Source organism: Carcharhinus amblyrhynchos, chromosome 5, assembly GCF_965287045.1.
Source record: "Carcharhinus amblyrhynchos chromosome 5, sCarAmb.v2.hapA, whole genome shotgun sequence".
Taxonomy (NCBI): Eukaryota; Metazoa; Chordata; class Chondrichthyes; order Carcharhiniformes; family Carcharhinidae; genus Carcharhinus; species Carcharhinus amblyrhynchos.
In genome coordinates this window covers 57,235,230-57,261,921 of record NC_137328.1, presented here as the reverse complement: position 1 = coordinate 57,261,921, position 26,692 = coordinate 57,235,230, and the positions used below count along the sequence as shown (strand labels likewise).

At 43.0% G+C, this 26,692-nt stretch overlaps 1 protein-coding gene across 2 annotated transcripts in view; it reads right to left on the bottom strand.

Moving 5' to 3' along the window:
* The window catches only part of frmd3 (FERM domain containing 3), a 186,172-nt gene that overhangs the window by 39,288 nt on the left and 120,192 nt on the right, over positions 1 to 26,692 (bottom strand). For both annotated transcript variants that reach the window (XM_080189680.1, XM_080189681.1), the window contains 2 exons: positions 11,436 to 11,524; positions 6,272 to 6,335 (listed from right to left, as the gene is read on the bottom strand). In XM_080189680.1, the coding sequence (XP_080045806.1) occupies positions 6,272 to 6,335; positions 11,436 to 11,524 (153 nt within the window). The remainder of the gene's footprint in view (positions 1 to 6,271; positions 6,336 to 11,435; positions 11,525 to 26,692) is intronic.

Below are 26,692 nucleotides of genomic sequence, written 5' to 3'. Positions count from 1 at the left end.
GCCCTCTCCCCATAACCCTCAATCCCTTCTCTTATCAAAAACCCATCAACCCGCTTCTTAAAAATATTTAGCGAGGCAGCCTCCACCACTTCAACGGGCAGAGAATTCCAGAGATTCACCACCCTTTGAGTGAAGAAGTTCCTCCTCAACTCCGTTCTAAACCGCCTCCCCTTTATCTTGAGGCTGTGCCCCCTAGTCCTACTGTCTTTTTTGAGCGGGAAGAGTCTCTCCACCTCTATCCTATCCATCCCATTCATCATCTTATACGTCTCAATGAGATCTCCCCTCATTCTTCTAAACTCTAACGAGTACAAGCCTAGTTTATTCAGCCTCTCCTCATGCAGTACCGGATTCCTGGAGGACATGCTGAGATAACAGAGACGATCAAAGATTATGTAGCCGCCGGAGTTTTACGGGGAATAACCACACAGTGGAACAACCCTATCTGGCCGGTGAAGAAATCAGATGGGTCATGGCGGATGACAGTAGACTATCATGGTGCCTATTTTTTCCAAATGGACTTAAATTTCATTTTTTTTTACATTTTCATTTGTTGCACCAATACTATTTGAAAGCAAGTAGACAAGAATTTTAAAAAAGTGGTTGCAAATAAGTGCACCACCCACTTTGGTCTCCATTCATACTTCTCTTGATAGGATGCAAATATTGGGAAACAAGTGGGTGCAAACTTATATTCTCCTGATATGGAGCATCAAACGCAGAATAAAATAGTGCAGTCCCCATTAAAATATTGCACATGTTATCCCTAGGCTACAAAATTAAAGAATTGTGACCGCTAGACATCACATTACAAAAATGATTGCAATATGAATCGTTGCATTGTCAGATTGTGGTTTACAAGATAACTGCTGAAAAGTACATAGAGTTCATTACTTACAGCAACTGTCAGTCCTGATGGCACAAATAAAAATAGTTCACATATCCATTGCAGTCCATAACTAAACTGACAGATGGGGCACTTTGCATAATCAGAGAATTTATTAATGTTGCTGTGCAATAACACTCTGGAATCAGAGAGCAAAAGTCACATGTGAAGTTAACTTTTGCTGAAAGTCACATACAAAATTAAAGGCAGCAAATGAATTACTAGGAACTCATTTATTGTCAGAAGATAATATATTTAGTTAACCATACTTAAAACTATCAAATGATCATGTGGTTGCAGATTTAACTTTAGATGTGTTCTTTTTATTTTACTAGCTTTGTATACAAAAGTCCTGATGTTTCAACAAAGGAGAATATAAAATTCACGAGGCAAGAGAATACAAGAGTAGGCATGTAAGAAACATAAAAACAAGTTGGAAATGGTTCTATAGGTACATAAATAGGAAGTGATTAGTGAAATTAAATGTGAGTCTATTAGAGGCAGAGATGGGTAAAATTATAAGAGAGAACAAGGAAATGTCAAAGACATTAAACAAATATTTTGAATCTGCAGAAGCCACAAAAACATTTCAGAAATAATAGGGAACCAAGGCTCTACCAAAAATGAGGAGTTTAAAAAAAAAATCAGTATAGGGAGCAATACTGGAGAAATTAACAAGCTTCGGTGGTAACAAATCCTGAGGACCTGCGGATGTTCGACAACTGATGGTTTTAAATGAGGTAACTCCAGAGACAACGGATATATTGCATTCAATGTTCCAGAATTCTTTAGATTGCAGATGACTTTTTTGGGATTGGATGGGAGTAAACATAACCCCATTATATAAGAAAGGAGAAAAATAGAAAATGGGGAATCATTGCCCAGTGAGCCGAACATCATTTGTTGGAAAAATGCTAGGATCTATTATAAGGGACATGATAATATGGCACTTTGAAAATATGATTAAGCAGAATCAACACATATTTATGAAAGGTAAATTATGTTTTACAAATCTAATAGAATTTTTTGAGGATGTAACTAGTGTGATAGATAAGAGGAAACCAGTGGATGTAATGTATTCAGATGTTCAAAATGCATTCAATAATGTGTCAAGCAAAAGGTTACTATATCAAGTTAGGATTCATGGAATTGGGTTAATGCATCAGTATGGGTTGAGGATTGGGTAATGGACAGAAAACAGGAGGTGGAAATAAACGGCATTTTCAGGTTGGCAGGCTGTACACAAGAGCACAAGAAGTAGGAACAATAGTGAACCATACAGCCCATTGAGCCTATTCAGCCATTCAATATTATCTTAGATTATAGAATCCCTAAAATGCAGAAGGAGTTCATTCAGCCCATCACATCTGTATTGACTCTCTGAAAGAGCAATGTTAACCAGACCCAGACGCTATGACAAAGAATGAATGAACATCGTTCGACAATCACCAGGCAAGAGTGTTCTCTTCCTGTTGGGAAACACTTCAGCGGTCACGGGCATTCGGCCTCTGATCTTCAGGTAAGCGTTTTGCAAGGCGGCCTCATGACACACGACAGCGCAGAGTCGCTGAGCAGAGACTGATAGCCAAGTTCTGTACACGAGGACAGCCTCAACTGGGATCTTGGGTTCATGTCACACTGTCTGTAACCCCGACAACTTGCCTGGACTTGCAAAATCTCATTAATTGTCCTGTCTGGAGATAATACACATCTCTTTAACCTGGGCTTAATGCTCTCTCCACTCACATTGTCTGTACCTTTAAAACTTGATTACCTGTAAAGACTCGCATTCCAATCATTATTTTATAAATTATTTTGTGTCTTTACATGCCCTGTTTGTGAATAGAACTCCCACTCACCTGACGAAGGGGCAGCACTCCGAAAGCTCATGGCTTTTGCTACCAAATAAACCTGTTGGACTTTAACCTGGTGTTGTGAGATTTCTTACTAGATTCCCCAAGCAGTAGAAGCAACCTTTCAGTTCCTAGCCTGTCAAGCCCCTGCCAAATTTTGTAGGTTTCAATGAGATTGCTTCTCTTTCTTCTAAACTCCAGAGAATACAAGTCCAATTTATTCAGCTTCTCATCGAAGGCCCCCTCATCTCAAGGACCAATTTAGTGAACCTCGTTATACTGCCTCCAATGTAGGTATATCCTTTCTTAAATTGGGAAACCAAAATTGCACACAATACTGTGCATTTTCACCAATATGCTGTACAATTGCAGCAAGGCTGGAATTTGTGTGGTATCACAAGTACTTATGCCACAGCTATTTACATTCAGTCCCTTCCTCTATCTCATTGTAAAGTATCAAAGCTTGTTTATGCCACAAAGTTAAGTTGGAAAGTAAGCATGAGGAGGTGGCAAAAAAAATTGCAAAGAAATAAAGTAATAAAAGCAAAATACTGCAGATTCTGGAAATCAGAAATAGAAACACAAGACGCTGGCTAAACCCAGCAGATTCGGCAGCATCTGTGGAGAGAAACAAAATTAACGTTTTGGATCTAAATGATCCTTCTACAGAAGGAATGCAGTAAGACTGGTTGAGTACGCAAGAGTATGGCAGATGGAATAAATAATGTGGTGAAATGCGAAGCTATCCAGAAAATTAAAACAGCAACATGTTTTTAGAATAGTGAGAGACTGGAAATGTTTGCATTCAGGTGGACCCGAGTGTCCTTGTGCATGAATGACAGCAAGTTAACATTTACAGCAAGGAGGTAGGTAGACAAATGCTATAGAACATAGAAAACTACAGCACAAACAGGCCCTTCGGCCCACAAGTTGCGCTGATCATATCCCTATCTACTAGGCCTACCTATAACCCTCAATCCCATTAAATCCCATGTACTCATCCAGAAGTCTCTTAAAAGACCCCAACAAGTTCGCCTCCACCACCACCAACAGCAGCCGATTCCACTCACTCACCACCCTCAGTGAAAAACTTACCCCTGACATCTCCTCTGTACCAACTTCCCAGCACCTTAAACCTGTGTCCTCTCATAGCGACCATTTCACCCCTGGGAAATAGCCTCTGAGAATCCACCTGATCTATACCTCTCAACATCTTATAAACCTCTATCAGGTCACCTCTCATCCTTCGTCTCTCCAGGGAGAAAAGACCAAGCTCCCTCAACCTATCCTCATAAGGCATGCCACCCAATCCAGGCAACATCCTTGTAAATCTCCTCTGCACCCTTCCAATAGCTTCCACATCTTTTTTGTAAAGAGGCAACCAGAACTGCGCACAACACTCCAAATGGGGTCTGACTAGGGTCTTATAAAGCTGCAGCATTATCTCCCGACTCCTAAACTCAATCCCTCGATTGATGAAGGCCAGTACACCATACACTTTCTTGATCACATCCTCCACCTGCGAGGCCGATTTAAGAGTCCTACGGACCCGGACTCCAAGGTCCTTCTGATCCTCTACACTGCTAAGAGTCCTACCCTTGACATTATATTCCTTCATCCCATTGGACATGCCAAAACGGACCACTACACAGTTATCCAGGTTGAAGTCCATCTGCCACTTCTCTGCCCAGTCTTGCATTCTATCTATGTCACGCTGCAACTTCTGACATCCCTCCAGACTATCCACAACACCACCAACCTTCGTGTCATCAGCAAACTTACCAACCCATCCCCCCACTTCCTCATCCAGGTCATTTATGAAAATTACAAACAGCAAGGGTCCCAGAATAGATCCCTGGCGCACTCCACTGGTGACCAACCTCTATGCAGAAAAAGACCTGCCCACAACCACTCTCCGTCTTCTGCAGGCAAGCCAGTTCTGGTTCCACAAGGCAACAGCCCCTTGGATCCCACGCCCTCTCACTTTCTCAAGAAGTCTTGCATGAGGGACCTTACCAAACGCCTCGCTGAAGTCCACATAAACCACATCCACCGCTCTTCCTCCATCAGTGTGTTTAGTCACATTTTCAAAGAACTCAACCAGGCTTGTAAGGCACGACCTGCCCTTGACAAAGTCATGCTGACTACTTTTGATCATACTAAACTTCTCTAAATGTTATCTTAACTTTTGTTGGATTATTGGACTAAAGAACTCTAATAGCAATTGCACAAGATACTGGTGAGGCCACATTTGAAATACTGTATATAGTTTTGGTCTCTTTGCCTAAGGAAGGACATGCTTGCCCTAGACATGTGCAACTTAGGTTCACTTGACAACCTCCTGATATGAGGAGGTGGTTCTCTGAGGAGAGATTGAGTAGACCGGCTGTTTATTTCCTAGAGTTTAGAAGAATGAGATGATTTAATTGAAACACACAAGGAGAGCAATGGGGTTGAGAGTGGGAGTTCTCAGTGGCCAGTTAGTGCCATTGCTACAGGGTGGCCATTGCTTTTAATGCCCCCCTCGCTGGATCAAAAGAATGCCCAAAAGGACCCCCACCCCCACCCCCACCACCACCACCCCACCCAGTGACCATTGAGGAGCTGCTAGGTTCTCTGGATGATCTTCCTACATGCCCCCAGGAAAAATGCAATGTAGGTTATTCAGCTTAGCTCCGGGCAAATGACTCATCTGCTATCTTTCTGCCACTGGCAAAATGGCATGGCAACAGGAAAAGGTCAGGCACACCACTTGATGCCATCCTGTGCTAAGTTGTAAGCCTTCTTGTTTCCCAGCCCATCTCCAAAGGCCTGATATAAAATCAACCCTGGGTCACGGTCTTAAAATAAGAGTTTGGTCATTATTAGACTTGAGATGAGAAGAAATTTCTTCACTCTGAATCTTTGGAATTTCAGCCCCAAAGGGCCATGGATGCTCACATGGTGAGTATAGCCAAGAATCAAGTTGATAGTATTTTAGCTATGAAGGGATTTAAGGAATCTGGAGACTGTGTGAAATTAGTCATGATCTTGTTGAATGTTGAAGAAGCTCCAATAACACCTGCTCTTATTTCATCTTTCTTCTCTTGTTTCTGATTCTTCTCAACATTAAAGACTGTGTGATTGTGATATAAAGCTTTCTGCTTTTCTCATGGCACAGCTGTAGCTATGTTTTTTTAAGGAAGGACTAGTGATTAAGCAGCTTGTTAACTGCTTCAAGTGTGAAAATGAGAATTAATGCAGGTACGCAGTGATCAGGTGGTGTCAGTTTCTGAGAACACATTTTTAAAACATAGCTCTGACAAGGAAAACCACGATGCACCAACAGGTTTAGTGTACAGGAACAGGTACACTTTAATAATTATTCCTGAAGGAGAGAAGTATGACCAAATATTTACAGGGAAGTTGTTTGCAGTGTATGCTGGGGAACAGACTTGTACAGGACATGTTTGCCAGTGCTGACTTAAAAGTTTTTAAAATGTTTGCCCCAATTTTTTTGAGGTAACTGTGCACCAAAAGAAAAGTATCTGACCTCCTTCTGAACACCATGGACATAAAATGTCTTCCCATCAAATTTCAATTTACTGACATCAAACCTGGAAAAGAAAAGAGCAATGAAAAGCCTGACAACACTAAAATTAATCAAAAATTTATTACTCCCTACACATATAAAATGTGAAAAATATAATCAGTTTATTGGAAATTCAGATATTTCACAACACACAATATAGAAACAAGAACCATTCATCCCCTTGAACCTGCTCAGCCATTCAGTTAAATTATGCCTGATCATGCTGCCACAGGGAGCATGAGCAAACTCCACACAGAGTCACCCACAGTGCCATGGTGCCACCCTGTAGATCCATAGGTCTGAATACCAGTATGATGTCACAGTGGTTAGCATTGCTACCTCACAGTGCCAGGGACCTGGGTTCAATTCTAGCCTCTGGTCATTGTCTGTATGGAGTTTGCACATTCTTGCCTTGTCTGTTCTAGGTGCTCCTGTTTCCACCCACAGTCCAAAGATATGTGGAGAGGTTGATTGGCCATGCTAAATTGCCCCTTAGTGTCAGGGAATTAGCACGGTAAATATGTGAGGTTACAGGAATAGGGCCTGGGTGGGACTGTGGTTGGTGCAGACTTGATGGGCCAAATTGACTCCTTCTGCATTTAGATTTTGTGAGATTATAGAAACCTATCAGTCTCAGTTTAGAAACTTTCAACCAACCTGAAATAAATAAGAATGAAACATTTATATTTATGTAGTTTTTTTTACATCACCAGCTTTTTGAAGGTCTGAGTTCCATCCTCTGATATCACTCTTGAACTATAATTTTAAGTTCATGCCCATTTGTCACCCACTAGAAAAAAATCATTTTTTCTCCCTACTCTGATCAAAACCTTTAATCAACTAAACTCCAGCTGTAACACCACTTAACCTTCCATATTCAAGAGAATGCAAGCCTTGGTATTGCAACCTATGATCACCATTTAACCCTAGCATAATTCTTTGCTACAGATAATTTCCTTTGGTTCCCCAGTGGTAACCTCATCCTGTCTGATTCTTACAGCCAGAAAATCACTTAATGCCAGCTTTCCAGCCTTTTTGGTCTGGAAGCAAGCAGTTTAATGAGGACTGGCTGTTAAAATTGTCCTTCTCAGATGGGCACACTGCTTTGATATTCAGAACACCACATTTCAAAAGTACCTCATTAGCTGCAAAATGTTTCAGGAAATTATAACGATGTTAAAAAACACTACGTAAATATAAACATTTCATATTTATTTCAGATATGAATAGGACATTTTTGAAAACATTCTGTTTGTCCTGCTTTTCCTATGACATGTGAAATAGGTATTTAATAGGATTGCCAAAATCTTGTTCTCATACTTATGCTAATACTACTCTTGAAACAGTTTTAAGAAGATGAGTAAGCATAGCTTCACGATTAATATCGTTATATTTTGCTTCCTTCTGCAAAACAACAATGTTGACATCAGAAGCTCCACAGAATGGGAGGTTCAAACTGCTCCTTCAGCTTTCTGTGGTAAAAGGTTACAGTTAGCTAGAACACTTGATAACATTTGGGAGCAGCTAGAAAAATGAAATTAAACCAGATGGCTGACAGTAAGATCAGCAGTGAAGTGATTAAAGACCTTGTGTAACATTCGATGATTCTGTAAAGATAACTAATCTGGTTGTTTTAAAAGCAGCAGCAACAACTGAAGTAAATATCTCATAACACATACCTAATTTCTCTAATCTAAAACACCAGCTCCTTTCAACATTGATAACAATCTCTCCAATATTAGCTGTACAATGTGCAAACATCGAATGTTCCTCAACAGAGGTTCCGTAGAGAGTGCTTAAAAACAAATAATTTGGGGGGAATGGCGGGAGGACGAGGACGAGGAGTTCAGTTGGTCTTCTTACTTCAGGAGGGATGTTGTTGCATTGGAGGTGATTCAGAAGAGGTTCACTAGATTGATTCTGGAGATGAGGTGTATGTCTTATAAATTGAGATTGAGCAGTTTAGGCCAATGCTCTCTCGAGTTTAGAAAAATGAGCAGAAAATTTTTATTACAGAAGAAACTTAAAAGCTTTGTATCTGAATGCAAAAAGCAATCAGAATGCAAATAATTTAGGCACTGGAGTCCAAGACGTAGTCTGGGTAGAAATAAGAAATAGCAGGGGAAAGAAGTCCCCAGTGGGGGAAATCTATTGGTCCCCAAATAGTAATTCTGCAGAGGGGCACAGTATAAACAAAGAAATACTGGGGCTGTAAGAAAGCTACAGCAATAATCATGGGTGATTTTAACGTGTATGTTGACTGGATTAATCAAATTAGCAAGATAGCTTGAGGGAGAGATCATTGAATATGTTAAAGATTGTTTCTTGGAGCAATATGTTGTGGAACCAACCAGGGGTGGGTTATTATGAATCTGATATTGTGTAATAAGAAGGGATTAATTACTGATTCATAGTTAGGGAACTTCTCAGGAAGAGTAAGCATAGCATGCTACAATTTCAAAATTAGTTCAAAGGCAAGAAACTGGGGTCTTCCACTAGCATTCTGAACTTAAATAAAGGTACATAGGCATAGGAACAAATTTGGCCCTGCTGGACTGGGCAGGAAGACTAAAAGGTAGTACAGTTGATCAACAGTGACAGATAGTTTGAGGAGATATTCAATTCCTCTCAACTAAAATACATATCAAAGAAAAAGAAAGATTGGAAGAGGAGGAAAAAACATCCAATGCTAAGCAAGGAAGTTAAAAACTTAAAGACAAAAACTAAGGGATACCATATTGCAAAGGCCAGTGACAGGCCGGAAGATTGGGAAAGTTTTAAAGATCAACAAAGGGTTACTTTAAAAAGTAATAAAAAGAGCAAAGGTACATTATGAAAGAAAACCAGCACAAAATGTAAAAAAAGTTAGCAAAAGCCTATACAAGTATATAAAGGGAAGAGAGTAGCTAAAGTGAGTGTTGGTCCCTTGGAGTATGAAACTATGGAATTAATAATAGGGAACACAGAAATGGTGGAGACACTGAATCAGTGCTTTGCCTCAGTTTTTAAAGATGGAGGACAGGAGCACCATGCCAATAGTAACAGATAATGGAGAAGTAATGGAAAAGGGGGAAATGAGAACAATTAATAGGGGAAACCTACTGAACAAACCATTAGCACTGAAGGCTGACAGTCCCTGGGGCCTGATGGCCTATATCCTCGGGTCTTAAGGGAAATGACAGCAGAGATAGTGGATTCATTGGTTACAATATTCCAAAATTCCCTGGATGTAAGAAAGGTGCCAATGGATTGGAAAGATGCCAATATTATGACTTTATTCAAAAGAGGGAGCCAAAAAAATAGGAAACTATACACCAGCTAGTTTAACATCTGTCATTGGAAAATCGTTAGAATTTAGATTAACACACAAGTTAATACACAAGGTAAGGTTACATAGGTTTAGGAGTAATTTAATAGTTTTGATAGAGGATTGGTTAACCAACAGAAAGCAGAGAGTCAGGATAAATTAACCTTTTTCTGTTTGGTAAGATGTAACTAGTGGGGTGCCACAAGGTCAGTCCTCAGGCCACTGCCATTTACAACCTATGTTAATGATTTGGATGCAGGGATAATAAGTACCATAGCCAAATTTGCAGATGACACTAAAATAGGTGGTATAGTAAGTTACAATAAAGAAATGACAAATTTACAAATGGATATATAGGTTAGGTGAATGAGCCAAAATTTGGCAGGTGGATAAGTGTGAGGTTATCCATTTTGGTTGGAAAATTAGAAAGACAACTTATTATTTAAATAGAGAGAAACTTGAGAGTGTTTCGGTGTAGAGGCATGCTTCTCCCCTCAGGCACGAATCACAGAAAATTAGTATGGAAGTACAGCAGGTGAAAAGGAAGGCAAATGAGATCTTAGCATTTATTACTAAAGGAATAGAGTATGAAGTAGGGAAGTACTGCTACAACTATACAAGGTATTAGTGAGACTGCACCTGAAGTATAGTGTACAGCTTTGGCCCCCTTACTTCAGGAGGGATATAGTTGCATTAGAGGTGGTTCAGAAAAGGTTCACCAGATTGATTCTGGAGATGAGGCACTTGTCTTATAAAGAGAGATTGAGCAGTTTAAGCCTATACTCTCTAGAGTTTAGAAAAATGAGCAGAGATCCATTTGAGGTGTATGAGATGATAAAGGTATTGACAGAGTAGATTTAAAGAGGATGTTTCCTCTTGTGCAGTAATCTAGAATGAGGGGTCAGTTTTGGATAAGGGGTAGCAGGTTTCAAACAGAGATGAGGAGAAATTACTGCTCAAAGGGTTGTGAATTTGTGGACTATTCCAGAGTGTGTGGATGGCCAGATATTTAAGGAGGAGATACAGAGATACATAGATTTTTAATTAGTAATGGGTTAAAGAGTTATGGAGAACAGATATTAAAGTGGAATTGAGGGTGAGATTAGACCAACTATGACCATATTGAATGGTGGAGCAGGCTTGAGGGGCTGAACTGCCTTCTGCTCCAAGTTCTTATGTTGTTCTGCCCCTTTGATTTCCTCAAAACTATTGCTTCACTATCTTTCTTCAGTTTTGACAGATGGTCCTCTCATTCTCAAATGTCAACTGTATTACTCACAGATGCTGCCTGACTTGCATTTAAAGAACCATGCCATCCAGTGAAAGCCCTGTAATTTATATAAATGATACCTTCTTTCCACAAGGAAAATGACAAAGGTGATATTGCTTGCAAATGTAGCATTGCTACTTTCTTGATGCGTTGTAGACTATCTACTTCTTTACCAAGTCAAAGGTAAATGTCACCTGTGGTGACTCGGAAAAAACTGAGGACATGACCGCTTTATGATGCAATAAGTTTATTTTCAATGGGAGAGTCATTCTTGTTGAGCTTTTCAATGCATTTTTTTGTTTTTATTTGTGGTTTTTGTTATCTGAACTCCTTGATTATATAACCATTTATGGCATCATGATCTTTTATGCTTCAATCTACCACAGATAAAAACCCTGTAAAGAAGCAGTTGGCAGCAGGGATGATTTTAATGCATCTCATCAATACCAAATACTAACACAATCTAACAATAAAATGTTAAATATTCAGACACATCGTTGTTGAACTAAAATGTACATCAACGTAAGATGAACATGAGCACTGTTTACCATCTTAGGAGATGAATCCTTTTATTCCCTTGGAACACAACAAAACCTGAAGCAGTGAATCCTATGAAGGCCGTAGCTCCCGAAGAATCCTTAAAAAATAAGAAACAAACATTTAGAATGCTTTCAATAAACTCAAGCCAAGAAATAGGCCTGTAAGGACTTAACAGCTGGGGTTTTCCAGCCATACTCCCCACTAGGCCAGAAATTCCTGCTCATGGTCAAGGAACTTTTGCATGGTCTTCCCCCACCCATTACAATTTCCATGGCAAGCAGGATGGGAAAATTCTGCTCAACATTTTCATAGCACATTTTCTGTCCTCAAGATAGGGTATTTGTTTTTGTCTTAAATGGGTTAGATTGTCTATCCTTTATAGGAAAGTCATTCTTCAAAATGTATTTAAAAAGTATGGGCAAAATTTAATGACGGTGACATGGGGGCCTGATGTCCATCACCAAAACTAGTGACACCCCCTCTAAACTGAACTCCAGGAGCCCCAAAGGAACTAAATACCAAACTGGCAGTGAAAATACAACTCCACAGGGGCCATTTAATTACTGCATTTCAGCCAATAGGGTGGAAATTCTGCCCCCAAAAGCTGGTGGCCAAATCAAATGCCAGCACCCCACCTGGAGCAGTGGATGTTGCTGGCAATTTGCAACAACCCTGATCAAGGCTCATTGTGGGCTGAATGGAGATCAAAGCCAAAGGAATCGTAAGCAAAAGAGAATAGAGGGGTTGAAGGAAAGGTCAGGGGGTTGCTCTCTGGGTCCTCTGCTCAAGCACTTCACCCCAGAAATTTGCAAGCAAACAGACAGAGCTGAGCCCCCCACCCATAAGAGCATAAGAAATAGGAGCAGGAGTAGGCCATCTAGCCCTTCGAGCCTGCCCCGCCATTCAATAAGATCATGGCTGATCTGTTGTGGCTCAGTTCCACCTTCCCGCCCTCGCCCCATAACCCTTAATCCCCTTGCCTATCAAAAACCTATCAACCCGCGTCTTAAATATATTTAACGAGGCAGCCTCCACCACTTCAACGGGTAGAGAATTCCAGAGATTCACCACCTTTTGAGTGAAGAAGTTCCTCTTCAACTCCATTCTAAACCACCCCCCCCCCCCCTTTATCTTGAGGCTGTGCCCTCTAGTCCTACTGTCCTTTCTGAGCGGGAAGAGCCTCTCCACCTCTACCCTATCCATCCCATTCATCATCTTATATGTCTCAATGAGACCTCCCCTCATTCTTCTAAACTCTAACGAGTACAAGCCTAGTTTATTCAGCCTCTCCTCATAGTTCAACCCCCTCAACTCCAGTATCAGCCTATTAAACCTTCTCTGCACTCCCTCCAAAGCCAAAATATCCTTGCGTAAGTGTGGCGACCAAAACTGCACACAGTACTCCAGCTGCGGCTTCACCAGTGCCCTGTACAGTTGTAGCAAGACCTCCCTACTTTTATATTCAATCCCCCTCGCTATGAAGGCCAGCATCCCATTCGCCTTCCTGACCACCTGCTGCACCTGCAGGCTGGGTTTTTGCGACTCGTGCACAAGGACCCCGAGGTCCCTCTGCACCGTCGCATGCTGCAGTTTTTCGCCATGTAAGTAATAGTCCTTCCTACCGTTATTCCTACCAAAGTGGACAACTTCACACTTGCCAACATTAAATTTCATTTGCCAGTTCCTGGCCCATTCGCCCAGCCTATCTAGATCCTTCTGCAGACTTTCCACACCTTCCGTACAATTTGCCATTCCACCAATCTTGGTGTCATCAGCAAATTTTGACACCATACACTCGGTTCCCTCCTCCAGATCATCTATATGAATGGTAAATAGCTGAGGCCCCAGCACCGACCCCTGGGGCACTCCACTAGTCACCAATCACTGGTTGATGAGCAGTATGCTGCTATGTGAAACGTTTGGCACTATTCCCATTTAACAGTGTTCATTTGCATTCATTTGATGTCAATTGCCTTTAAAAGTAATCAATTAGCTACTATTTAACATCAATTGTACTCAGTGTTCTTTCACTATCATTTGACATCAATAACTCAAAACTAATCATCTCACTATGATATAACATTACAGGTACTGTAACTGACATCAATGTCATCAATTACCCCAATCCACAAAGCTTAAACATTTGTGATTTGCAACATCACTGAAGCTTTAGGATACCAAAAATTATCAAAGGGTTTATTTTTCATGGGTGGAATTTTCTTATTTTTGCACATAGTCCTGGCTGAGGTGAGAAAACTGACATGCAGCTCACTGGCTTTTCTTGAAGATAAGCCCAGCACTTGGGACTAAATAAACTGGCAGGAGTGCCCCATGCTGGCTGGTGGGGTCAGAAAAAAACCCAGCAACACTGGGAATCCTAAGTTCAGGGCACCCTATATAAAAAGAAATTACACCAGACCCCACCCCCACAAAGTACGGAGACTCCTTTCATTCACACATAAGAGAACCCCATCACCCTTCTCCCACCACGCCCCTACCTCTCATGCAAGGACACCCTTTAATGCTATGTTAAATGAGGTTCTGGGCATGAATCTCATTCTGTCACTGGGGGTACAATTGAGATCACGCTGTCGAGATTCTCATTTTGGATGTCTCAAGAAACACGCCAAGGGGAGGCCAGAATGTCCCCTCCATTAGGTAATTCATTTTTTATGTTTTTCAATGAAGGTTAACGAGCATATTGGATAGGGTTGATTATTCCGCCAGGTTACTCCATAACAAAATTTTGGAGTAACATAGTTACTCTGATCACCCAGTGGACTTTCCCAACCCCTCAGCGGCTTCCTCAGCTCCACCAACCAACCATCCACCCATGTTATTCCTAACCAACTGCCCATATTGCTGGACACTCAGACCCAATCTGACCCCCGATCCCCAATCCCTAACCTAGCTCAACTCTTCCCATAGCCATCAAACCAATACCCCACAGGTGTGCTCCTCCAATCTCCAACCCTTTTGGATATCTAACCTCCTCGCATGTCTGATCCCCTGCATGTCAGACCCCCCTCCCCACTCACCCCTTAACCTCCAACCCTCAACCTCCAATCCCTCCTTACTAATTGCGATGTCTGACCCATCACCCACCCGCACACACCCCCTATGTCCAACAACCCCCAACCTATCTGCAGGTGTCCTGCCCCCATGCCCCCACCTGCATTGACCTGTGATTTTTGCCCCCCAAATCCTATCCACTTGCCTTAAACACTTCCTCCTTGGCCTGACATTTTGCTGGGACCTTTAAATGTGTGCGCTTTACAGCAGCAAGTGCAGTAAGAAAGGGGGCATCGCCTCCTTCACTTCAACTCTTTTGTACTTTAGCACTGGCTTCAGAGACAGCAGCGCCAGCCTGGATCTTGCTCAGGCCTGAGTTGGAAGGTCTGGTGAGAAGGCATGTAAGAAATTTGATGCAGATAAATGGGTGCACAGTGGCAATCTGATGCTGACTGTCACTCTGATGAAGTTACATCCTTACCGAGCAATTTGAAAGTGATTTACAATAGCCAAGTCCAATACTATGAAGGGTAAGTTGGCCATGGTAGATTGTGAAGTAACATGAAAAGACATGAAGGTAGACAAGCAATGGCAAACATTTTAATTATTTACAATTTGCAACAAGTATACATTCTCATAAGAAATTAAAACCTCACAATAAAAATGTTGTAATTGTGGCTGATAAGAGAAGTTAAATATCACATTAGATTAAAAAACAAAGCTTTTAATATTGCCAAACAAGTAATATATCCAAGAATTTGGCAAATTTTAGAATTCAGGTAAGAATGACCATGAATTTGATGAAGAAAAAGACAACATTTGTTTAGTAGCACAGGACAGAATTTGACTATTGCTGAAAAAAAGAGACATGCTGTCAAAGCTTTTTGTCTTGCACTCAACAATGTATTTGCAAGAATACCAAATTTCAAAGGGAACAACAATTTATTCTGCATGAATAAATGGTGCTGACTGGTTTGCAAGTAAACTCTGGTTGAGATCTTGCTATGGAGAATGCACCAGGGAACAGTTATCTCGCAGTTTTGGTTTAAATTCAAATTGGTCTGATTGGTTGGGGCATAGCCTTAGGGAATGCAGAGAATAATTGTTCCTCCCATTCTTTTGCTTAATTGAGAACAGTTCAATGCTGAGACATATTGGCTGAATTCTCCATTTATGAGACTAAGTGCAATGGTAGGCAGCTTTGGAAGCACCTTTATGACTAGCCAGATTGGCGGGATCCTGTGTCAGATTCTGCACTTAAAAACTTATTAATTATGCACAGGTGAGTTCCCTTCTGAATCATCTGGGAGGCCAGCAGCCGATTCTTCCTCCTGCCATCTGATGATTGGTTTGAAAGGTCCAGCCACCATATTCAAACACCAATCCAACACACTCATATCACTCTCTCCAGCCCACCTGTCTTCAGGAGACCCTCCAACATGTCAGGAAATCAGAAGCAGAGGGTGAGTAGCCTCAAGAGGAAGGCAGCACTTTCACCACAGAGGCACTCAAGATCTTTATTCAAGGAGATTGGGCCCGCAAGCATTTTCTTTATCCCAGAGATGGCTCAAAGGAACACATGAACACACCTCTCTGGTCTGGGAGGCTATTGCCTAGGTGGTCAGCGCTGCTGCCACTCTTCTGCAAAGTGCATCTGGTGGAGGAAGCAGATTAATTATCTTGCCGCTCCGTCAGGGTAAATCCTCTGCTTCCTCCACTATCAAACTCTCAACTTGGCATCATGTATTCAAATGGCTAATCTGTGCACAGATCTCAACAGTTAGCTGCACCTATTATCTCAGCAAGACTTTCATAGCACCCCTTTGTCTGTTTTATTGCTCACACATTCTCTGTCCCTTCTAGGTAGGGCACACCACACACAGAGGACATGCATTTTGCCCAATCTCTGCTCTATCCCCTCTGATCACATCTCTTTCATTTGTCTCCATGCAGGCCAAACTTGCCTGCAACAAGCATGCACAAGCCCAGGCGGGGGAAGGAACGACTGAGGTCATCAACCTCAGTGAGTTCGAGGAGGACAGGGATCACTCCTGTAGCAGTGTAGAGTTTGGCCTCTCCTGACAACTTAGTATGGATTTGAGCTCCATCTCTTCACTGAGTCCTGCAATTCACACTGAGTGCAATGTACTCTGAATTAGCTTCAACTCATGCCCTAAATTATCCTTCTTTTTTAGCTACCAGCTGACTATGGCCAACTAGCCAGCTGAGCAGCATCCCGAGCCCATGAGAAGGAAGGGCTCAGGAAGTACTATCACAGCACTCACCCACACCCTCCATCAGCGCACAGACATCTCAGTGAGATTCGAATTTAGACTCAGGTTTGCTTTCTGGCGACACAGTGGCACAGTGGTTCTATTCCTGGCTTGGGTCACTGTCTGTGTGGAGTTTGCACATACTCCCTGTGTCTGCATGGGTTTCCTCCTACACTCCAAAGATGTGCAGGTTAGGTAGACCGGCCATACTATATTTCCCTAAAGTGGCAGGGTAGGCACGGGGTTACAGGGGTAGGGCCTGGGTAGGACTGTGGTCAGTGCAGACTCAATGGGTCAAATGGCCTCAATGGGTCGAATGGCCTCCTTTTGCAATGTAGGGTTTCTATGATCCTCTATAACACCTCACAGCCATGTCTCTGCAGAGTCAGAGGCAGGGAGAGCTCAGGTCTCTGGCACCCGGAAGGTTGCTGGACACCAACCAACTGCTCAGCCCCAGTCAGATCAGTAGGTTGTGTAGAGTCAATGGACAGGAGGCTGGTTTGCATGGTGGACTGGGTTCACAACCCTTTGTAGTGCCTTGCAGTTTTGGTCCGAGTAAGAGCAATACCAAGCTGTGATACATCTGGAAAGGATGTTTTCTATTGTGGATCTGTAAAAATTAGTGACAGTCATACTAGACATGCCAAATTTCTTTAGCCTCTTGAGAAAGTAGAGGCATTGGTGGGCTTTCTTAATATAGCATCAGCATGGAGTGACCAGGACAGGTCTGATCAATGAGAGAGCACATGGTGGTGTGAACTGCATTGAACCTTTTCTCAGCTAAAATCTCAAGGCAACGTACCAGAGCCAAGAGCCAGTGTTTGTTTAAGTGGACAGGCCACGTACCCAGCAACCATCCCGGCAGATGTTCCAGCACCTCAATAATCCCAAGCTCCTGGAACTGACTGAGGGTCTAGGAGTCATGGCAACTCCCACTGGTCCATACATATCTGTGCAGGACGTGCTCGCGATGGTCACACACCAACTTTACATTGATGGGCTGGAAGCCCTTGGTGAAACGGAAGCGGTTAATGAAAATTAAGGGCTGCTGCCACAGAGCTTATGTAGCCACATTGGTGCAATCTATTGCACCCTGCCCTGTTGAGAACCCAGAGCTTGCTGTGAAGCCCGTGTATCTTTGAGCCTGGCTACCCTTGTCCAGAGCAAAGTTTACGTGACAATGAGATTTCAGTTGCTCATGGTGAATTAATTTAAAAAATTTTTGGCCCTTGATGAGTGGCATAAATTGTTAACCCATGATTCCCTTCACTGATGGGATGACAGAACAGATGCAGCTGTCCCCACTTCACTCTAAGGCTCCATTCCTACCTTCCCCTACGCAGTGTTTGGAACTTTAATTGAGGCTATTAGAGTCAGAGGTTTATAGCATGGAAACAGGCCCTTCGGCCCAATTTGTCCATGCAGCCATTTTTTTTTAAAATCCCTAAACTAATCCCAATTGCCCGCTTTTGTCCCATATCCCTCTTATACCCATCATACCCATGTAAGTATCTAAATGATTTTGAAAAGATAAAATTGTACCTGCTTCTACTACTACCTCTGACAACTTGTTCCAGACATTCACCACCCTGTGTGTGAAAAAATTGCCCCTCTGGACACTTTTGTATCTCTCCCCTCTCACTTTAAAGCTATGCCCTCTAGTTTTAGACTCTCCTACCTTTGGGAAAAGATATTGACTATCTACCTTGTCTATGCTCCTCATTATTTTATAGACCTCTATAAGGTCATCCCTCAGCCTCCTACGCTCCAGAGAAAAAAGTCCCAGTCTATTCAGCCTCTCCTTATAATTCAATCCAACAAGGTCCGATAGCACCCTAGTAAATATTTTCTGCATTCTATAATAGGGTGACCAGAATTGCACACAGTATTCCAAGTGTGGCCTTACCAATGTCTTGTATAACTTCAATAAGATGTCCCAACGCCTGCATTCAATGTCCTGACCGATAAAACCAAGCATGCCAAATGCCTTCTTCACCACTCTGTCCACCTGTGACTCCACTTTCAAGGAGCTATGAACATGTACCCCTAGAACTCTTTGTTTTGTAACTCTCCCCAATGCCTTACCATTAATTGAGTAAGTCCTGCCCTGGTTCAATCTATGAAAATGCATTACCTCGCATTTGTCTAAATTAAACTCCACCTGCCACTCGTCAGCCGACTGGCCCAATTGATCAAGATCCCACTGCAATTGGAGATAAACTTCCTCACTGTCCACCATGCCACCAATCTTGCTGTCGTCTGCAAACTTACTAACCATGCCCCCTATATTCTCATCCAAATCATTAATATAAATGACAAATAACAGTGGGCCCAGCACTGATCCCTGAGGCACACCGCTGGTCACAGGCCTCCAGTTTGAAAAACAACTCTCTACAACCACCCTCTGGCTTCTGTCAAGAAGCCAATTTTGTATTCATTTAGATACCTCACCCTGGATCCCTTGAGATTTAACTTTATGCAAAAAACTACCATGCAGTACCTTGTCCAAGGCCTTGCTAAAGTCAATGTAGACAACATGAACTGCATGGCCCTCATCTACCTTCTTGGTTACCCCTTCAAAAATTAAATTTGTGAGACATGATTTTCTACTTACAAAGCCATGCTAACTGTCCCTAATCAGTCCTCGCATCTCTAAATGCCTATAGATCCTGTCTCTCAAAACACCTTCCAACAATTTACCCACAACAGATGTGAGGCTCACTGGCCTGTAGTTCCCAGGCTTTTCCCTGCAGCCCTTTTTAAACAAAGGCACACCACTACCACTCTCCAATCTTCAGGCATCTCACCTTGATTCAAGCACCTTATTTGATTGGTATTTATCCCTTTAAAAGCACAAAGATGAAACTCTGGCCTGCTGTTGTCTCTTGGGGAATAGGCTCCAAGTCCTCTGTAACTGAGCTGAACCCTCTGCACTGTGGTGGCACCAAGTAAGTATGCATCCCAGGAAGGAGCACCAGAGCCTAGCATAGTCGGCCTCCTACACTTCCTCATACCCTTCCCAGATAGGATCTATCTTACTTCCAATCTTGGAAGACATCATTTTACCTGAGTGTCATCATGGCGGTGCATTACAGGACAGAGTACAACTCTCCCTCTCTCATTCTCAACATACCTCAGATTTACCTGGAGCCTCAAAATATGCAGGTACAGATGCCACCTGGTATTCTCCAACCTCTCCACTAGTACTGGACCCTGTCATTGTGGTGGTGGGTGTAGCCACATTCCCCCCAAGCCAATCATCTGCAAAGTGCCCATGCCACAAGTGGACCTGTACCCACATCATCTGGAGACCATGTGCACCGTAAGTTACAGGGATTCTCCCCCATGTTTGCTTCATACACCCTCCCCCCAAATTGTGTTCCCCATCTACAGGCTGCAGATGCTCACGTGACCATCACCATGCCATCTTTAGCCCAGTACATAGCTTGCCACACCCATGGACATCAATTGTAGGACAGCACTTTCTGCTACCTACAGTTGGGGTAGACCATGCTTTCAATGATTGTTCCTGCCCGCTGCTCTTCTGCACTGTTTCCTATCTCTGATTTCAGACTGTGAGATCCACATAGTCCCTGGACTGCCGATCATCTGTGACTCATTTCCATTTCACAGCAGGAATCACTGCACTCTGACCTCTCTTTGCTAATCCCACTCCTCTAACCACACTTTCTGTAAGAGAACAAAAAATGTCAATTTCCTCACCCACCACCACACTTGGTACGCAGCGGAGAAAATCCTACCACAGAGGCAAGAGAAATTATAACAGAAACAAGAAAATGGCAGAGGCTATAAACAACGAGTTTATATCTATCTTCATTGCAGGAATGTAATAGCGAGTTTAGGGTCGAGAGTTGAGGAATAAAAAGGGAGAGATTACGATGCTAGGGGTATACTATAGGCCACCCAACAGCCCGAGGTCAGTGGAGGAAGGTATCTGCAGAGGCATTTTAGATAGGTGCAGAAAGAATAAGGTGGTTGTAGTGGGTGAATTTAATCTTCCTGGAGTGGATTGGAAGGTGCTTAGAGCTGGGGGTACGGTTGGGGAGGAGTTTGTAAAACGTGTGTTGGAAGGGTCCCTGGAGCAGTACGTAACTAGCCCGACTAGGGAGGGGGCTATACTGGATTTAGTGTTGGGTAATGAGCCAGGGCAGGTGGTTGAGGTTGAGGTAGGTGAACATGTGGCTAACAGCGATCACAAGTCCGTCTACTTTAGGATAAAAATGGAAAGGGATGAGTGACGTCCGAAGGGGAGGGTACTGAACTGGGGGAAGGCGAGCTATAGCCGGATTAGGAGGGAGCTGAAGGACACTGATTGGGAGGGGTTGTTAGCTGGCAAGTCCACGGTTGGTAAGTGGGAGGCTTTCAAGGGCAAACTGATAATGTTGCAGGAAAGGCATGTGCCGGCAAAGAGGAAGGATGGGAAAGGCAGGATTAGAGAGCCGTGGGTTACAGGGGGGTATCAAAGACTTGGTCAGGAAGAAGAGGGAGGCATATGTTAGGTCAAAACAACTGGGAACGGAGAGTGCGCTGGAGGAATATAGAGAGAGTAGGAGGGAGCTAAAAAGGGGAGTTAGAAGGGCGAAAAGAGGGCATGAAATGGCTTTGGCTGACAGGATTAAGGAAAATCCAAAGGCATTTTACTCTTATATTAGGAGCAAGAGAGTGGTTAGAGGGAAAATTGGTCCTCTTAGGGACAAAGGAGGGGAGCTATGCATCGAGTCTGAGGGAATGGGGGAGATCCTGAATGAATACTTTGCGTTGGTATTCACGAAGAAGAGGGGTTTGGTGTTGTGTAATGTCTTGGAGGGAGCTGTGGATCAGTGGAAGGAAATAGCCATTACAAGGGAGGAAGTGCTAAGGTTTTTAGGTAGCATAAAAATGGATAAAGCTCTGGGGCCTGATGGTATTTATCCCAGGCTGCTTAGGGAGGTGAAAGATGAAATTGCTGGGCCTCTGACGCAAATCTTTGTCCCTTCCTTGGATACAGGTGAGGTCCCAGAGGACTGGAGGGTAGCTAATGTGGTACCACTGTTTAAAAAGGGTAGTAGGGATAACCCTGGTCATTATAGACCAGTGAGTTTGACATCGGTGGTAGGAAAATTAATGGAAAAAATTCTTAGGGATAGGATGTATCAGCATTTGGAGCGTTGCGATCTGATTAGGGATATGCAACATGGCTTTGTTCGGGGGAGGTCTTGCCTTACGAATCTGGTAGAATTTTTTGAGGAGGTGACAAAAACGGTTGACGATGGGCGAGCCGTTGATGTCATCTATATGGATTTCAGTATGGCGTTTGACAAAGTCCCTCACGGTAGGCTGGTAGAAAAGGTTAAGGCACATGGGATATAAGGACAGGTAGCTAGGTGGATCGAAAACTGGCTGGGCAATAGGAGACAGAGAGTAGTAGTGGAAGGGTCTTTTTCTGGCTGGAGGTCAGTCACCAGTGGTGTGCCACAGGGCTCAGTACTGGGACCTCTCCTCTCTGTAGTATATATAAACAACTTGGAAGAGGGCATACGTGGTGTGATCAGCAAGTTTGCGGATGACACCAAGATGGCAGGATTGGCAGATACTGAGGAGGACTGTCAGGTGACACAGCAGGATATAGATAGGTTGGTATATTGGGCAGGTGGATGGCAGATGGAATTTAATCCTGACAAATGCAAGGTGATGCATTTTGGAAGGAATAATGCTGGGAGGAGCTTTGTGATAAAAGGTAGACCGATTAAGAGTATAGAAATACAGAGGGACCTGGGAGTGCAAGTGCACAAGTCTCTGAAGGTGTCAACACAGGTAGAGAAGGTTGTGAAGAAAGCTTACAGAATGCTAGCCTTTATAGGAAGGGGTATAGAGTATAAGAGCTGCCGTCTAATGCTTCAGTTGTACAGAACGTTGGTTAGGCCGCATTTCAGTATTGCGTCCAGTTCTGGTCACCTTACTACCGGAAGGACGTGGAGACCCTGGACAGGGTGCAGAGGACATTTACCAGGATGTTGCCTGCCATGGAAGGACTGAGTTACGAGGAAAGGTTGGAGAAACTGAGGCTCTTCTCCTTAGAAAGACGGAGATTAAGGGGGGGATCTGATAGAGGTGTATAAAATAATGAAGGGAATAGATAGAGTCAACAGTGGTAGGCTTTTCCCTAGAATGGGGACAATTACGAGAGGTCACAATTTAAGGGTGAGGGGGGAGAAGTATAATTTGGATACGAGAGGAAGGTTTTTCACGCAGAGGGTCGTGGGGGTATGGAACGCGCTACCAAGTAAGGTGGTGGAGGCAGGCACATTGGACTTGTTTAAGGTTTACTTAGATAGACACATGAGAGAAATAGGGATGGAGGGTTATAGTAGACGGTATTAAATAGGGTCAGAGCCTCGGGACGACACCGGAAATGTAGTATTACATGTTAATGTTTTGTCTTTTTTAATCCACAGGTGTCGGTCCACCTTGTTGTCAAACGAGGGGCATGCACACGGTCGGTTGTGCGTGGGCTGCTCTTGGAGGTTTCGAGAGTGGCCAAGTACTTTGTGTCGTTGTGTATGCTTAATCCTGGACCAGCAGACGGGCACCACAACAGCTCAGTGACTATCACTGCTAGCTGTGCAGATACATGGATTTGGGCCTGTGTCTGTGGGAGTTTGCGCATTCTCCCTGTGGTTGCGTGGGTTTCCTCCGAGTGCTCCGGTTTCCTCCCACACCCCAAAGATGTGCTCTTAGGCTGATTGGTGTACCAAATTGACACTATTCTCCCCTGAATCTGGCTACATTAGGGGTTCCATTCATATACACACGGGGCAGGGTAGGTGTAGGAAAATGCTTTGTTGAAATGGTGGCGTGGGCTTGTTGGGCCGAAGGGCCTGTTTCCCGTGCTGGGTTGTTCTTTGTTCTTTGAGAGAGAATGAAGATATTTGAAAAAAAAAATCAGTATAAAGAATTGTACTGAAGAATTTAATGGTACTAAAAGTAAACAAATCTCTTGAACCCAGTGGCTTGCATCTTTAGGGTTTTAAAAGAAGTATCTGCATAGAAATTGGATACACAAGTTTTAATCTTTCAATATCGCCTGGACCCTAGAGCAGTTCCCATGGATTAGAAGGTAGCAAGTGTAACCCTGCTATTCAAGAAAGGAAAACACTAACCAGTGAGCCTGACATCCATTACAAGGAAATCGCTATAATCTACTAGAGATATGCAACAGGGCACAGAAAATCAACACATGATTTGACAGTTGACCCATTTATGAAAGGTAAATCATGTTTGAAAAATCTGTTACTGTTTTTGAGGTTGTAACTAGCAGGGTAGATAGGGGAAACCAGTAGATGTACTGTATTTAGATTTTCAAGGAACAGATAAGGTGTCACACAAGATTGTTGTACAAATTAAGCGACCATTAAATTGGGAATAATACATTAACAAGGATTGATTATTGAACAGAAAACAAATATTAGGAATAAACAGGTCATTTTTGCATTGTCAGGCTGTGACTAGTAGGTATGACAAAAATCAGTGTTTGAACCTCAGTTATTTTCAATCTATATCAATGACTTAAATGAGCAAACTCACTATAACATATCCAAGTTTGTTGATGATGCAAAGTTAAGAGGAATAGTACAATGTGAGAAGGACATTTAGCAGCTCCAAAAAGATATAGATAGATGGACTGGGTAAGGACATGGGAGATGGAACACAATGTGGAAAAGTGTGAAGTTATCCACCTTGGTAAATTGTTTTAATGATCGGAGACTAGAAAATCTTGATATTCAGAGGGACCTGGACATCCTTATGCATGAACCACACAGAGTTCTTCGTAAACCCAGCCTGGAGTACTGTGTACAATTTTATTTTCTTTACCTAAGGAAGTAAATACCTGCCTTTGAAGTAGTGCAATGAAGTATCATTAGATTGATTCTTGGAATGAAGGGTTTTTTTTAAAAAAATCATTCATGGAATGTGGGTGTCACTGGCTAGGCCATATTTATTGCCTAATCCTAATTGCTCGAGATGATGGTGGTGGGATGCTGCCTTCTTGAACCATTGCAATCCATGTGGTGTAGGTACACCCACAGTGCTACTAGGGAGGGAGTTGCAATAATTTGAGCCAGTGACATCAAAGGAACGGTGATATATGTCTAAATCAGGGTGGTGTGGCTTTGAGAGAACTTGCAGGCACAAACGTTCCCAAGAATCTGCAACCCTTATCCCAAATATTAGAGGTTATGGACTTGGAAAGGTGTCTGAGCAGCTTTAGTGAGTTCCTGCAGAGTATTTTGTAGATGATATGCAGCGCTGCCACAATGCATCGGTGGTGGAGGGAGTCGATCTTAAAGATGGTGGATAGAATGCAAATCAAGTGGGTTGCTTTATCTTGGATGGCCAAGCATCATGAGTGCTGTTGGAGCTGTAGTCAGTGATAAATATTCCATCACATCCTAACTTATACCTTGCAGATGGTGGACAGCCTTTGGGGAATCAGGAGGTGCATTATTGAATTGAATTACGATTGAGTGGTGGAGCAGACTTGATGGGCCGAATGGCCTAATTCCGCTCCTATGTCTTATGATCTATTACGCACTGCAGGGTTCTTAGCCTCTGATCTGCTCTTGTAACCACAGTATTTATATGGATGGTCCAGTTTAATTTCTGGTCAATGGTAACCACCAGGATTTGATGGAGGGGAATCAGCGATGGTAATGCCATTGAATGTCAAGGGGCGATGGTTAGATTCTCTCTTATTGGAAATGATCATTGCCTGGCATCTGTATAGCACGAGCGTTACTTGTCACCTGTCAGTCCAAGATTGGATATTGTCCAGGCCATGCTACATTTGGACATGAACAACTTCAGTATCTAAGGAGTCATGAATTGTGCTGAACGTTGTGCAGTTATCAGTGAACTTCCCCACTTCCGACTTTATGATGAAAGGAAGGTCATTGATGAAGCAACCGAACATTGTTGAGCAAGGACATGACTCTGAGAAATTCCTGCAGTGATGTCCTGAAACAGAGACAATTGACCTCCAACAACCACAATCATCTTTTTTTCTGCTGGGTATGACTCCAAACAACAAAGATCGCCCTCTGATTCTTACTGACTCCAGTTTTGCTAGGGTTTATTGATGTTACATTCAGTCAAATACTGCATCTCACCTCTGGAGTGCAGCTCTTTTGTCCATGTTTGAATCAAGGTTGCAATGAGGTCAGAAGCTGTGTGGCCCTGTTGGAACCCAAACAGAGCATCAGTGAGCAGGTTCTTGCTAAGCAACTGCCTCTTGATAGCACTGCGGACCCCTACCATCACACTATTGCTGAATAGACTAATGGGGTAGTAATTGGCCAGGTTGGATTTGACATAACTTTGTGTACAGGACATACTTGGGCAGTTTTCCACCTTGCCAGGTAGATGCTAGTGTTGTAACTGTAGTGGAACTACTTGGCTAGGGGAGCAACAAGTTTGGGAGCAGAAATCTTTATTACTTCTGCCAGAATATTGTCAAGCCCCTTAGCCATTGCAATATCCAGCACCTTCAGCCATTTATTGACATAGAAGCCACAAACGCTACATTGCAGAAAGGAGGCAATTTGACCCATCAAATCTGCACTGACTTTGCCATCCTATCCCTGTAACCCTGTTCATTTGCCACAGTTAATCCACCTAACCTACACACCTTTGGACTGTGGGAGGAAACCAGAGCACCCACACAGACATGGGGAGAACATGCAAAATCACACAGTCACCTCAGGCTGGAATTAAATCCGGGTCCCTGGCACTATGAGACAGTGCTAACCACTGTGCCACCCTGAAGTGAAACTAATTGGCCAAAGACTGGCATCAGTGACACAAGGGGTCTCCAGAGGAGGCCGAGATTAATCATCAGCTCGGCATTCTTGGCTGGAGATTATTGCAAATGTTTCAGCCTTATCCTTTGCACTGATGTGCTATGCTCTCCCATCATTGAGGAT